Raw genomic sequence first — 13,772 nt, 5'->3', positions numbered from 1 at the left:
CCACGTCCGCCGCCGCCGCCTTACCTGTTCCTCCACTGTTGGCGGCCATGTTCCTGTAGGCACATATGTATGCGGCTACAGAAACATGGCCGCTGGCCTCCACGGCTACGTGAAGGAGGGCCCGGCCGCCTGTTCCCTCTGATGCCCGGCAGTGACAGACACTGGGTGGGGACGTCATGACGATGACGCCGCCCGCCCATGCGTCTGTAGAGAAGTAGGAGCAGGCAGGGAAGCTGGAGCGGGAGTCGGGGACAGTGTGGCCGCAGCAAGCAGTGAAGAAAAGCTGGAAGCCGCAGCAGCTGCAGGACAGACGGAGAAACAGTAAGTGAGGATGAGGATCACACTCACAATAAAAAATATATATATATCTGCTGTTTCCTGAGGTGTCCCCGTGTATAATAATAATAATGCCATGCCACCACAGGCTGCTCCTCCTGTATAATCATTTATGTGTCATGGCATTACTTTTATTATTTTATACAGGGGGAGCAGTCTGTGGTGTCATGGCATTATTATTATTATACAGGGGGAGCAGCCTGTGGTGTCATGGCATTCATTTTATATTATACAGGGGGAGCAGCTTGTGGTGTCATGGCATTATAATTATACAGGGGGACCTACAGATACAACCGGCCCTTTGAGGGTGACCAAACTGCTGATGCGGCCCCCGATGAATTTGAGTTTGACACCCCTGGTATAAACCTTCAGCTGGCCACCTCCAATAGAACCTGCTGCATGCGCTTTTGGGTGCAACTCAGAATCAGTGAGGGAGACATAACACACATAACTAAACAGTAAAGAGATAGTTTGCTTTATTAATCGTCAAAACAGAATGAATGTGCTTACTAAAGATCTTGTAGTCTCAACTGGTACAAAGAACATATAAAAATATGTATTAGATATATACTGCAATAGAGAGTATTACTTATGGCTTGTCCTTTGTACTTTATGTAACATTGCCTGAAATATCCACACATGCTTGTTATATTGTGTAAGAGACACTGACGTGTACATTCATCAGTAGTGTCCCAGCAGTATTCAGCCTGTCATCCATATTCTGTATCAACCAAATGCTAAAGTATGTTGTCTGAACTGCACTGGTCCTAGTATGAACATGCTGATATTAAAAACATAACAAAATACATTCCTGCCATATTGTGTATCTTCTTTTAAATAAAGTGTGCAGAATAGAAAACATTTATAAATTGAAGATGACTTAAAATCCAACACTGCCCCTTGCAAGTGAGTAGCCAAGCTTGTTACGGTTTCCAATAAATGACATTATTCCAACATATGTCTCAATTAAGAGAGGCTGATTTAAAATTAAGGCTCCATTGGCTCGTCCTGGCACCGGGGTTTCCCTGTGCGCATCTTGCACAGCTTTTATTAGCTGGTCAGCAAAGCCTGAAATCTGTGGACAAAATGGGACAATGGTAATATTTGTAAGTTACTGTACTGTAGTACACATACATAGTTAAATATGGCAATACTAATATTCAATGTTGCAACTCCTGTCTTATGAATTCAGCACTGTAAATTGTGTGCATGCAAATGAATGAGACCGTAAACAATGTCAATTCCCAACCTCGGTCCTCGAGGTACACTAAGGGGTCAATTTACTAAGATGAAAGTTCTATTGAAGAAGCAATGTTGCTATCTTCTAGATTGGTACAGTACAAAAGAAATAAGTACATTCTGATTGGTTGTATGGGCAACATCACATCTTTAATTACGTAGACCACACATCTTCATAAATGTACCCCTAACAGTCCAAGCTGCAGTTATAGCCATGCTTGAGCAGAGAATGTAATGTTTACTTTATAGAAGAAATAAAAAATATTGTGCAAAAGAATATTATATTTGAATTATATAACAATGTGAGTGATGCTGGCATCTGTAGCAGATATTTTGCATCTCCAGAGATGTTGGCATTTAAAGGGTTGGTAATATCATACCTCCCAACCGTCCCGATATTGCCGGGACAGTCCTGATTATCAGGGCCTGTCCCGGCGTCCCACCAGCGGCCCGCAGTGTCCCGCGGGTGGGGGAGGTTGCCGCGGGAGATAATCACTGTTTATACCTCCCGCGGCAACCTATCCCGCCCGTAATCATTGTGCCTCCTGCCTGGGCTGAGCCTGTGCAGTGAGCGCATAGCTGCACGCTCACCGATTGTCACTCCCTGAGGCACAGAGATGTAGCGCACATGTGCGCACCACAGACCACACACATGGGACACACTGGCGGCTGCAGAATTGTAGGCAGTTCGCCCCCTAGCAGCTATGTAGCTGCTACTAGAGGGCAAACATCCTCTGGCAGCCAATAGTCGGGTTTGGCCCCGCCCCCTATGATGCATGATGCTGCGTGCCTCCCAGCCATGCCTCTCACACACTTGTCACGAGGATGGGCTGGCTGGCTGTCTGCACTGAAAGCTGGGGCTGGCTTTTTCCAAGTGGAAAATAGACGCTGTGCGCATGCGCTCAGCATCTATCCCCTGCATCCAGAGGGGCTGGGAGCTTGGCAAGAGGCTCCCAGAGCCTCAGGGCCATGCCCCCACAGTGTAAAACTTTGAGTGCGCAAAAGTGTCCCTCCTCAGATGACCTGAAAGTTGGGAGGTATGTAATATGTCTAAAGGTCTGTGGTTGGAAACTCCTGGTTTAAAGTAATATATTCTTGCTGGATAAGAACAAAATAAAAAAAAAAAATAAAGCCTGCTGCAGGATCTTAAAATATAAACATCACGTGTGTGGACAATTACATACTTCATTCGTTTTTTAACATGACTGAATATTCTGAATTATTACTGCATATTTGTATCCCAATGAGTATTTTAACCAGTTTTCCTTTCACTATACTGTACACAGTGCCCTCTAGAGGAAATATTATCATGTACATTTGCATAGGCCGCTTTATTTTGCAAAGTAAACGTAAGTAAAAATATTTGTGAAATACGCTGTATAAGTCAAAATAGCTTATCTATTTACAAAGTTCATTAATGGTGTAGTATGATGCATTCACCCGAAAAAGACCTGAATGAAAATATGCGCTTGTTTCTATTTGCAAATGTTCTGGAGTTCATGTTTCAGGAAAAAATGTCACCCTCCTACAGAGAGCAGTGGGCGCACACTCCAAACACAGTTTTACTGCCCACATCCCTGAATTCCACACAGCACCTGTCATAAGAGCAACACTGCCATACTGTATACTGTATATGTGACTTCATCGGAAACAGCTTATATAGACCTTACTTACACCTACCTAGAAACCTAAGAGATTTACTGTTCTTGCGATCAGCCTACCAGTCACTGACTGTGGGGGTGACTTGCTAGCATGTGGTTATAAATCTTTATGTAAGAAGCTATAGTAAGTATGTATTCAAAAACTCTTTAGACTGGTATCCGGTTGGCTCTCAGACAACGTATAGGTCGACAGTCAATAGGTAGACATGTCAAAAAGTAGACGCAACCTACAGGTCAACATTAACATTTATTTTTTAAACGTCAAATTGAGCCAATTGAAGCGAGGCACCTGGCACGAAGGATGACAAACGGAGCGAGCCATGTGAGGGGATGTGGTACACTAATTAGGGTTCCATGTGCTGAAGTGTCCACATGATTTTCTCAACCTTTTACTTGTGTTGACCTTTTTCCAGTGTTGACCTTGTCCATGACCATTTTTTTTATTGACTGTCAAACTAGACATTGTCTGTGAGCTATACCACACTCAAGTGGTGTGAGATTGACTCAAGATGATCTACATTATCATTAATTTTTTAAAGGCTTATGATCAAAAAATATCAACATATGCTACACATAAACCCTCTCTCTCTCAGGGCGGGATGTATTATTGACGAAAATGTGGTAAAACTGCATTTTCAAATGTACTAATCCCCGGCCGCTGCGTCACCGCAGGGCAGGGTATTGTCACCTATGGGCTTTTATCGCGCCCGCTATCCAACGCAGTCTTCTACCCCCCTCCCCGTCCTCCATGCTGCTCCTCCTCCCCCAGCAGCATGTCATAGGGATGTCCTTCCAGCTGCAGGGGGGAGGAGGAGACGCTGGGGACCGCCGCAGAGCCCAGAAGGTGACAGAGACCACATCACAGGTATCACAGGGGCCTCCATCACCACACTGCAATGCTAGCCGCTTATGTTAGTACATATGTGCTAGCATCGCAGCGGGGGCATGGCGAGGGGAGGTGATGTATTTTAATACATCCCGCCCCCATTCACTCACTCAGATGCACTAAACTGTTCCTCTCTGACATATACAGTAGCAGCCCTGTTCCCTCAGTCCCATGTAGCTCTTTTCAGGCCCTGATCAACCTACTGCCCAACTTTGCAGAGCTTCACTGTGGGATGCCTGCAAGCGCCGTAGGCATTTGCAGGCTCGGCCTGTGATTGTGGTCATCTGCGAGGCAGCACCCACATTCTGGCCGCTGTGGGCGCATGGCCAGAGCTCTGAGAGCTGCGGGTCATACCCTCGGTCACTTATGCTGCTTTCCCATTGCCTACACGGGTAAAGACCAGTTTTTTTTAAACGGGTCTTTAAACGTGTAAGAGCCATAAAGCCCCTTTCCCACTGCAGCTTTTAAACGGTAAATTACCGTTTAAAAGCCGTTTTTGTCCCATTCCCACTTACCCGTTTAAAGACCAATTTAAAATGATATTAAAGATGGAGGGGGGGGGGGTTTAGAAAAAAAAACGACGTGGGGTCCCCCCCACTGCTGTAACCAGCACCAGGCTGAAAGAGCCGGGGCTGGTATTAAAAAATCAGGAAACCCGACAAATAGGGCTTCGCTGATTTTTTAAAACCAGCCCCAGGCTCCAGGTCCGGGGCTGGTTCCCAAAATACGGGGGACAAAATGACTAGGGGTCCCCAATATTTTAAGAACCAGCCCCAGGCCAAACCAGCCAGCAGGGTAATGCCACAGCCGGGGGACACTTATGATATAAGTTCCTGCGGCCAAAGCATTCATCCCTACTGACCAGTCAGCCTGGCCAGGGGCCCTGGGGGAGTGGGGACCCCCCCAATGAAGGCCCCCCCCCTCCAGGACTTACCTGACCAGGCTGAAGCCTGGTGCTGTCCCCGATGCCCCTGGGCGGTGGGCATCGGGCTGATGGAATGGTGTTAAAAAATAGAATAAAAACTATTGTCTTTTACTGTGGAACTATGAGTCCCAGCTAGCCTCCCTTATATCATAAGTGTCCCCCGGCTGTGGCATTACCCTGCTGGCTGGTTTGGCCTGGGGCTGGTTCTTAAAATACGGGGGACCCCTAGTCATTTTGTCCCCCGTATTTTGGGAACCAGCCCCGGACCTGGAGCCTGGGGCTGGTTTTAAAAAATCAGCGAAGCCCTATTTGTCGGGTTTCCTGATTTTTTAATACCAGCCCCGGCTCTTTCAGCCTGGTGCTGGTTACGGCAGTGGGGGGGGGGGGCCATGCCGTTTTTTTTTTTTAACGGGTAAAAGGGGTACCCCTTTCCCAATGCCAAAAAAATGGCTTTTAAACGGGTAAAACTCTGCTTTTTACCCGTTTAAAAAAAAACGGTATTTTTAACCGTAAAGCAACCTGGAGCTTTCCCACTGCAGCTCTACCCGTTTAAAAAGGCTAAAAAAACGGCAAATTACCGTTTAAGAGCTGCAGTGGGAAAGGGGCATTAGTCACCGCATCTATTCAGACTGCTCTGCTGAGGAGAGCAGTGACAGATGCGGGACAGTTGGGAGGTGCGTGATCACTGATGATTTCACATGGGAATGTTGTCTCAGTGTGATAGGCACAGCGGCAGCCAGCACCAATAGCGGGTAGCAGCAGAGTAGCAGAGCGGGAAGAGCACCTCTCCATCCCAGTGGCTCCCTGCTTTGCATACTCTGCTGAGGATGAAACTGTATCTAGTATATCTGCCTGCATGTATAAGTAAGGCAGATACATTTCCTTAGTCATACGACAATTCTCATGATCTAACCATGTGATAATATCTTGCATAGAGGCAAATACAGAATTTCTGGAGGGGGTTTTTCAAATCTTTGCTTTTACAGTGATCATCACCAGCACATTAAGGATGCATAATGCATACTGTATATAGCATGTAACAAGCTATAGTCTGCCCCAAAGTGCAGGGTATGTAATACAGTACATCAGACTAATCCAGGCCCACTGATTGCCCCTTTCCAGATTCTTTCTCTGATATGATGACTGAGCAATCATTTCCACATACTATGGACCACACATTATTGCTGTGCTCAGTACAGGGTGACAGGAGAAGAGTTATAGTGCCTACACACATGCCGATATTAAAGGCTGAGTTTGGCAAAGTCGCTTAGAAAATGCCCCTACACATCTGTGTGTGTGTGTGTAGGGGCTATAGCGACAGCAATGCGCATCCCCACATGTCGCTGTCTGAGATTGATGGGCAGTGTCCATCAATCTCGCTGGTTGCCAGTGTTCTCCACCAGAGAACAGTGGTGCTGTCAGCGCGCTCAGCACACAGAGCTGACAGCTCGCACTGTGTGTGTGGGCTGTCAGCATTGTGTGCTTAGCAACAGCACCGCAGCAGTGTCTGACGTAGCATAGCTAGGTCGCACTACACACATCGCTACGTGTGTAGGGCCTATAAGACCCCTCTGTTTTGTGCAGATTCACCTACATTAAAGATGCTACATGATTTAGCTAAGAGCTATATTCCCTTGTCTAGAATCCCTCTGAGCTCACTGTGCTCATTATCCATTCATTTGTATAAATATATTGCTGTCAGAATAACATTGTGCTGGCAGGATGGACAAGTGGATTGCTGGGCTGGGCAGAATTACAAAGAATTAGAGCTTAGTAGATGTGTGTGCGTAGAAGCCAATGTTGCCCTATACAATGTGTCACCATGTCTAAAGTATTGTTTATCACCTGGCTGATAGCAGATAAGTTTTCACAGCAGGTTCCCACTGGGTGATCAATGAAAGTAGTGTAGGGCAGGTCACTAGACAAAGGGTTCCAGCGGGAGATAAAGGAGGCTTCACGTAATTTGTCCCAATGGATTCGCAAACCTTCTCCATCCCTCCTGCAACGACAAAACAGTTATCCTTTAATATTGCTGTATAAAAGAAATGACTTATTGAGGAACAGTATTTTGCTTTGAAACATACAGTACTGTAATATGACATTTATTAAAGTTAAATCTGCAGTAAAGAATTTGGATCTTTTTATCGCCACAACGAATAGAGAGAATGAATAGATAGTGTAGCTAGACTTTAGTGGTCATTCCAATTATTGGTGCAGTCAGCGATGGCTTGTGGTCCATCTAGATTGCGCATAGGCAACAACATGACACTGTATAATATGATACAGATATGGTCATTAGGTTGACCCTATTAAGGTCGACATGCATTGGGTCAACAAAGGCGGTATTTCATGCCCTACCATCCACTTGGACCTAGAGGAAGAATAGAAGAGTGTGCTGAGCATATGCAAGCACCGTGCTCGAAACTTGGCGAGCGCATCAAGCCATGCGAGGGGACACAGTACACTTTGACGGTGACCATGTCGACTATGTCGAAATTCAGGACAACAAGTTAAAAACTAATGTTTTGCCTTTGTCCACCTAATGCTTGTGTTGATCTTCCAACCCTGTCGACCTTGCTCACCTATTTCAGGTGTCGACCTAAGGCCTTCAGTGGTCAACCCAATGCATGTCAATCTAAATTGGGTCAACCCAATGACCCATACCCGAAGCAAGAGCTGCGAAGCAGTTACTTAATATGTGACATACCCAGACCAGACCATCACCAGGATCAGTTTTCTGCACGTCGCACCAGTTTTGCCATCAGAACTTCCCTTTCAAATTAAACATATATGAATCTACACAGTTGAATAACTTTAATTGGGTACACAAACATAATCCTTATGTCATTTACACTCATTCAGAACCATGGAAGGAAAACAGAAAAGATGAGTGATGTCCATTGCAAGAGCCTGTTGTGGTTACAACCGCCCCAAATTGTTACCAAAAGTCAATAAAGTTGCTTCAAAAGGAAGAATAACAGATTCTTCAATTACCTCATCCAGACATATTCTATATATCAAGATATTGGCATATATTAACTATAGTTAAATAATTGTATATATGTGATTTGAAACCTAATAATTTTCGCTTTTAATCCTCTTTAAAAGATTAGATATCGTGCTGGAAAAAAATGATGAATTGCAACGCATGCCATTCCCTCACTATAACACACCAGTTTTATTTCAACATTAGAATGTTTTCTTTGCATCTGGTAACAAAACCCCAGCTTAGTGAAAACTCGGTATGTGCGGTTAATGGAAACTCTTGGCAGTAGTCCATTAAAACAATACACACAATGGAGAGTCAGCAGCTTTGTGTGCAAGTACGCTATTGTACACATTTACTTACCGCCACACTCTTCAGTATTTAACCATCTGTCCTGAAGTACAGGCATGTGTTATGTTACAAAGCATTCCATTGGCAATAAAGTTAAATAAGGGATTGAGGTAGAAACCATGTTAGCCAGTCTGATAACAAACATCTGATGAAGGGCGCGTCACCACCGTGAAATGTTAGAGGGCTTGTCTACGTGTCTGTCTAATACAGAGAAAAGATGAATATCCTGTAACTGGTCGTGTAACTTTTTTTTTTTTTTTTTTTTACTCAAAACGCATTATAAACCACCATAACCCATACAAATTCACAGGAAATCAACATTTACACCACCAGTAATTTGTAAAAAGTTTCAGAAACTTGTGAGAAGAACTAAAGAGAACCAATGAACCAGTTGTTTGGAAAGCAATACTTTCACCAGATATCCAGTTAGAAGGACACTGTTGAAAATAGAGTATATATCTTAAAAATATGCCCTACCAAATGTTAAGTCTTGAAGAAGCAAAACATTTAGTCCTGGATGGAATTAGTAGAGCAGAAATAAAAAATAAGCCTTAAATACAGATGATTGGTGACTGCAATGCATCCCCTGATTTCTATAAGCCATAGAATATAAGAGAGACAGATGTTGGCAACTTCACATAGGGCCTATCAGCATAGTACGAGGGAGTCCTCCTACTTAGAGGGTCGATCCTATTAACATCAAAAAATAGAAAGTCCCAAGGCGCAATGTGGAAGTCCTTGCTGCCTCAATATTGATGGAGAGTCGCTGAAGATATCTCCTTCGAAGAATACTGTATTTGTGGAACAATACTGATGGCGCTTGACTCCAAATAATCGATAGTAGTTGAGTATGAAAAAAAGATAGCGTGTATAAGATATCTTCAAATCATAAGACCAATGCTCTATAGGGAAGGATATAATCGGATCGTACCAAACTCACAGAATAGAACGTGAGATCCCACACATAAAGGTATCTTTATGGGTTCACTAATTGTGCTCAATCCTAAATCAAAGATGGACTGCGTACCGTACTTACTGAAATATAAATTTTTCACCTCTCATCAAGGTTTCTTTCCTGCTCATCAATCCAGCCCACCCTTAGTGTATAAGGGATCATATTACACCGTGTTCATAAAGGTTTCTTTATATTAAAACACCATGTGCAGGGGATCCTGGTATAAAATGTGGCGTGCGGTACTCACAGCACAGCCAGCAATGATGTTCTTATCGAGGTTTCTTTAGTGATGTTTGGTTTGGACCAGTCACCTCACACATAGGGTGGTGTGTATAAATAAAAATAGGGATGTCTTAGGCTCATATAAAAAGTTTAATTGGACATCACAGATAAAAAATAAACAAGTAAAAACAAGTACCTGAGAGGTGGCCTGGAGTGGACACGGCCACAACCCAGGTATAAAATATCAGTCACTCCTCTGCCAAAGCGTTTCAACAGCTTACTGCTGTCTTCCTCAAGGCTGCCTTGAGGAAGACAGCAGTAAGCTGGTTGAGACTACCAACCATTCTCCTCCTGTCACTGTTCATCATCTCTCCCGAAGTGTTTTATTTACATCAATTACTTGATTCCAACTATAACAGGATTTAAGGTGCAAAGGAGACAAAGAAAAGATCTGACTAAGGGCGGGATGTACTAATCTGGTCGGCCGCGCTGTTACCTCTCTTCTGCGGCGGCATCCTCATCGTCTATGTACAAATACATTTTTTTTTTAAAGTAATCTCACCCCCCCCCCCCCCCTGCAGCCTGAAATACCACAAGACTTCCGTAGCGGTATTTCATTTCTATTGATGTGACTGAAGAGATCGCGGGTTCTGATGTACTAAGAGCAGCAGTGGGGGAGTTTATTTCGCCATATATACATGGCAAATTTATATATTTTGCTCTATTTAAAATGATAGGAGAGACCGGGAAGGCAGCGCTATAACCTGCACATATCTTTAAAATAAAAATGATGCAGCAGCAGGACTTACTGTACTACAGTTTGCCTGTAGAAACATGTTCCCCATAGCGCATGTGTCGGCGTCCCTGAAGAGAAGCCTACTGTCCATGACAGCATATAAAATGGATGCGCATGCGCAGTAAACAATCAGCCAAAACCAATAGGTGGATTGCAGGAGCAGCTGAGGATGCCACAAGTATAATAGATAATACATTTGCAAGGACAGCAAGCGGACACAGCCATGAACGCGGCGTAGTAAATGCGATATCTGGGTGAAAAAAAAGGAGGAATTTGATACATCCTGCCCTATATGTTTTGCCTATAGGTCTAAACGTTGGGGTACTGTGGGGTATTTAATTGCATCCACAGTGTATAATTAGTCATTTATACGCAACGAAAGACATTTTAGATCAACAACAGTATACAAATATACAGCTGAATTTTTTTCTTAAGCTTCCATCAGAAACAGGGAAATAAAACATAGCCCGAAGGAGAAGAAAAAGATTTACGAGGAGGGTTCTGCTGTAAATGTTGGGTGTGGACAGGAAAGAATGCACGCAGATAAAAAGACACAGGAGTAAACGGCTGCATTAAGCTGCCCAGTATTTGAAAAGTTACCTGGCTCACTCTACAATAAAATAAAATATATATAAGACTCCACCTTAAGAAATGTGACCCTTTGTTTACATTACAAAAAAAAAAACGTAAAAGAGCTGGCATCACAGAGGGTATTAAATGCTGTTTTGCTGACTGAATGACCTCAAATGAAATATTTTCCATGACAAGAATAAAAGACGCTGGCACGGTGTCAGACAATAAGATTGCACAGTGTCTCGAGTCTATCCATACCCTCAGGCTCTTACAAACCTCCAGGCAGGTGCTCCTTTATCTGCTCTTTGCTCACCTGGCTTTTAACCAGCATGCTCCTCAGACCTCACCTCTCCTACATTAACTGTTTGTTAGCTTTGGCCAGCATGAAAATGAGTTATTAAGTGGATGGAGTAGCCTTAGGGATATAGATCTGGCACCCATCTCAATCATTAATGCCAAAATACACGAACCTGGGGCAAAATGCTTTATCTTCAAATTAATCCAATATAGGAAAACACTTGAAGTCTAATATTAGGTAATACGTACAAGAGTGCTACTATATGCATATTCTCTCGGTAATCCTTCTAAGGGTAATACCTATGAACAAACAGGATTAATATATTATGACGTCTATCACATCTCTGCATTTACTTAAAAAGTGAATTGGGTTTGTGGTACCAAATTAAAAGGCACAGTTGAAAAAACACAATTTAAAATTGACCAGCACAACTCAGATTACTGTTACTAAAATATAAGCGGAAGAACACAATATTCCGACCTAGCGATCATAGTCTAACATTTTGTATGCACCAACAATACATAGCTTTGTTTTGAGACCCATATTAGGGTAGTGCTGGTCCAGTTAGAAGACAAAATGATACAGTTTCTATACACAATTGGTCAGTGGGCTCCCATAGTATAACTATACGATGATGCTGTGACGATAAGGGCATACAGTTACTACACTAATCAGGCATTGGCCCAAGACCTAATCCTGCAGGCTATCACTGTCAGGATGAAGAATTCTTTCTAGGACCTGCCACAGGCTTGTAACACACCGCACAGCTAATCCTGTAAATCAGACTTTAGTGCTCCTTACGGCGTTTTCATTATATGGCCTCCAAATGTCACAGATTGGCACTATTGCTAGAGGAAGGTCACACTCTCTTCTCTGTGGACATACATCAGGGTTCGACGTTTAGAAATGGAATATCTGGATATTTAGTCATAATGTAAGTTATTTTTCTTACAAGTGAACTCATTTCTGGCTGTCTAAACATAAAAATGATTTCCGGTAAAATGAAGTGAGTTTTGATGAGAGAATTCCAATGCCGAAAATATCATCAACATCATAATCCTAAAAATGCCAAAAACCTCAGCTTTACTACATATAGATTCCCATATGATTGAAAAAACATCTGTTGCTTGCCACCAGTGGCATAGCAGCCCCCATGGGTTCTATGAGGCATGAATGGGCCCGTATGCATTAAGTGCTAGAAAGTGTAACATTACAGAGCTGGTGTCCGATAGGCAACGCCATCCATAGGTGGTATTGCTTACAGAAGCCTACTGTATGTGCTACAAATCCCTATGGCTGGCATGCATTAGGACTCCCAGGTCATAAACCTTTACGTCATTTCACCAACAGGATATCTCTGTATCAGAAGAGCACAACTGGAAGGTAAGTCATCCTGTATGACACTGGAATATGCCAATACTGTATGTAAGAAATCATGATAAACCTTCCCATAGGGGTCGGTAGATTTACTAAGATGGGAGATCTATTGAAAATGGGATGTTGTAACTAATTAAATTTTATTATCTTCCAGAAGGTGCTAAATAAATACGTCACAGAATTTGATTGGTTGCTATGGACAACATCCCATAAGGGGAGAGAAATTGGAAAACCATTCTATAACATGGTCATCTGATTCTGCATTTGTCTGTTACATATTTTGGTACTCTTTACCTAACACGGCGCCCATCGCGGGCATCGCGGGTACATTTATGTCTGGCCGCGACGCGACCGACGCGATGCCCGCGATTTCCCATTGAAAACCATGTTAAACATGGAAATCGCGTCGGTCGCGTCGCGGCCGGCCAGAAATGTGCACACGATGACCGCGACGCGATGCCCACGATTTGCCATAGGAATCAATGTTAAAAGGCCCGATGGACACGATTTTCATGTTAAATGGCTGAATGGACCCGATTTTACCATAGCAAACAATGTTAAATGGGCCTTAGAGCCCAAATACTTACCCTGAACTCTGAAATGGCCCCCCCAATTGTTTACGCCACCCCACGATCAACGTCAACCCGAAGCGTGGCGAGCGCAGCGAGCCCGCGAGGGGCGGCGGTACGCGTCCTCCGACCTTTTCATACCCCCACTATCCACGTCGGCGTGGAGTTGAGAATAGAATAGTGTGGCGAGCGCAGCGAGCCACCGAGCCCGAAGCGTGGCGAGCGCAGCGAGCCCCGCGAGGGGACGCGTATACCTTCACAGGTAAACGCGTCCCCTCGCGGGCTTCACAGGTGTCCGCGTCGCCATGGACACCTGTGAAGCCCGCGAGGGGACGCGTATAACTGTGAAGGTATCCGCGTCCCCTCGCGGGGCTCGCTGCGCTCGCCACGCTTCGGGCTCGGTGGCTCGCTGCGCTCGCCACACTATTCTATTCTCAACTCCACGCCGACGTGGATAGTGGGGGTATGAAAAGGTCGGAGGACGCGTACCGACGCCCCTCGCGGGCTCGCTGCGCTCGCCACGCTTCGGGTTCACGTTGATCGTGGGGTGGCGTAAACAATTGGGGTGGCCATTTCAGAGTTCAGGGTAAGTATTTGG

General features: G+C 44.3%; 1 protein-coding gene across 1 annotated transcript in view; it reads right to left on the bottom strand.

The window, feature by feature from the left end:
- Window positions 1-795: 795 nt before the first annotated feature.
- The window catches only part of TPRG1 (tumor protein p63 regulated 1), a 97,471-nt gene continuing 84,494 nt past the window's right edge, over window positions 796-13,772 (bottom strand). Inside the window, exons 5-6 of the mRNA XM_083177535.1 lie at window positions 6,893-7,046; window positions 796-1,411 (exon numbers count right to left, since the gene is read on the bottom strand). Of these exons, the coding sequence (XP_083033661.1) occupies window positions 1,217-1,411; window positions 6,893-7,046 (349 nt within the window). The 3' untranslated portion in view covers window positions 796-1,216. The remainder of the gene's footprint in view (window positions 1,412-6,892; window positions 7,047-13,772) is intronic.

The sequence above is a fragment of the Crinia signifera genome, chromosome 3 (assembly GCF_055691185.1).
Source record: "Crinia signifera chromosome 3, ASM5569118v1, whole genome shotgun sequence".
NCBI lineage: Eukaryota > Metazoa > Chordata > Amphibia > Anura > Myobatrachidae > Crinia > Crinia signifera.
Note: the sequence above shows the minus strand (reverse complement) of the source record. Positions and strands in the feature narration are given on the sequence as shown.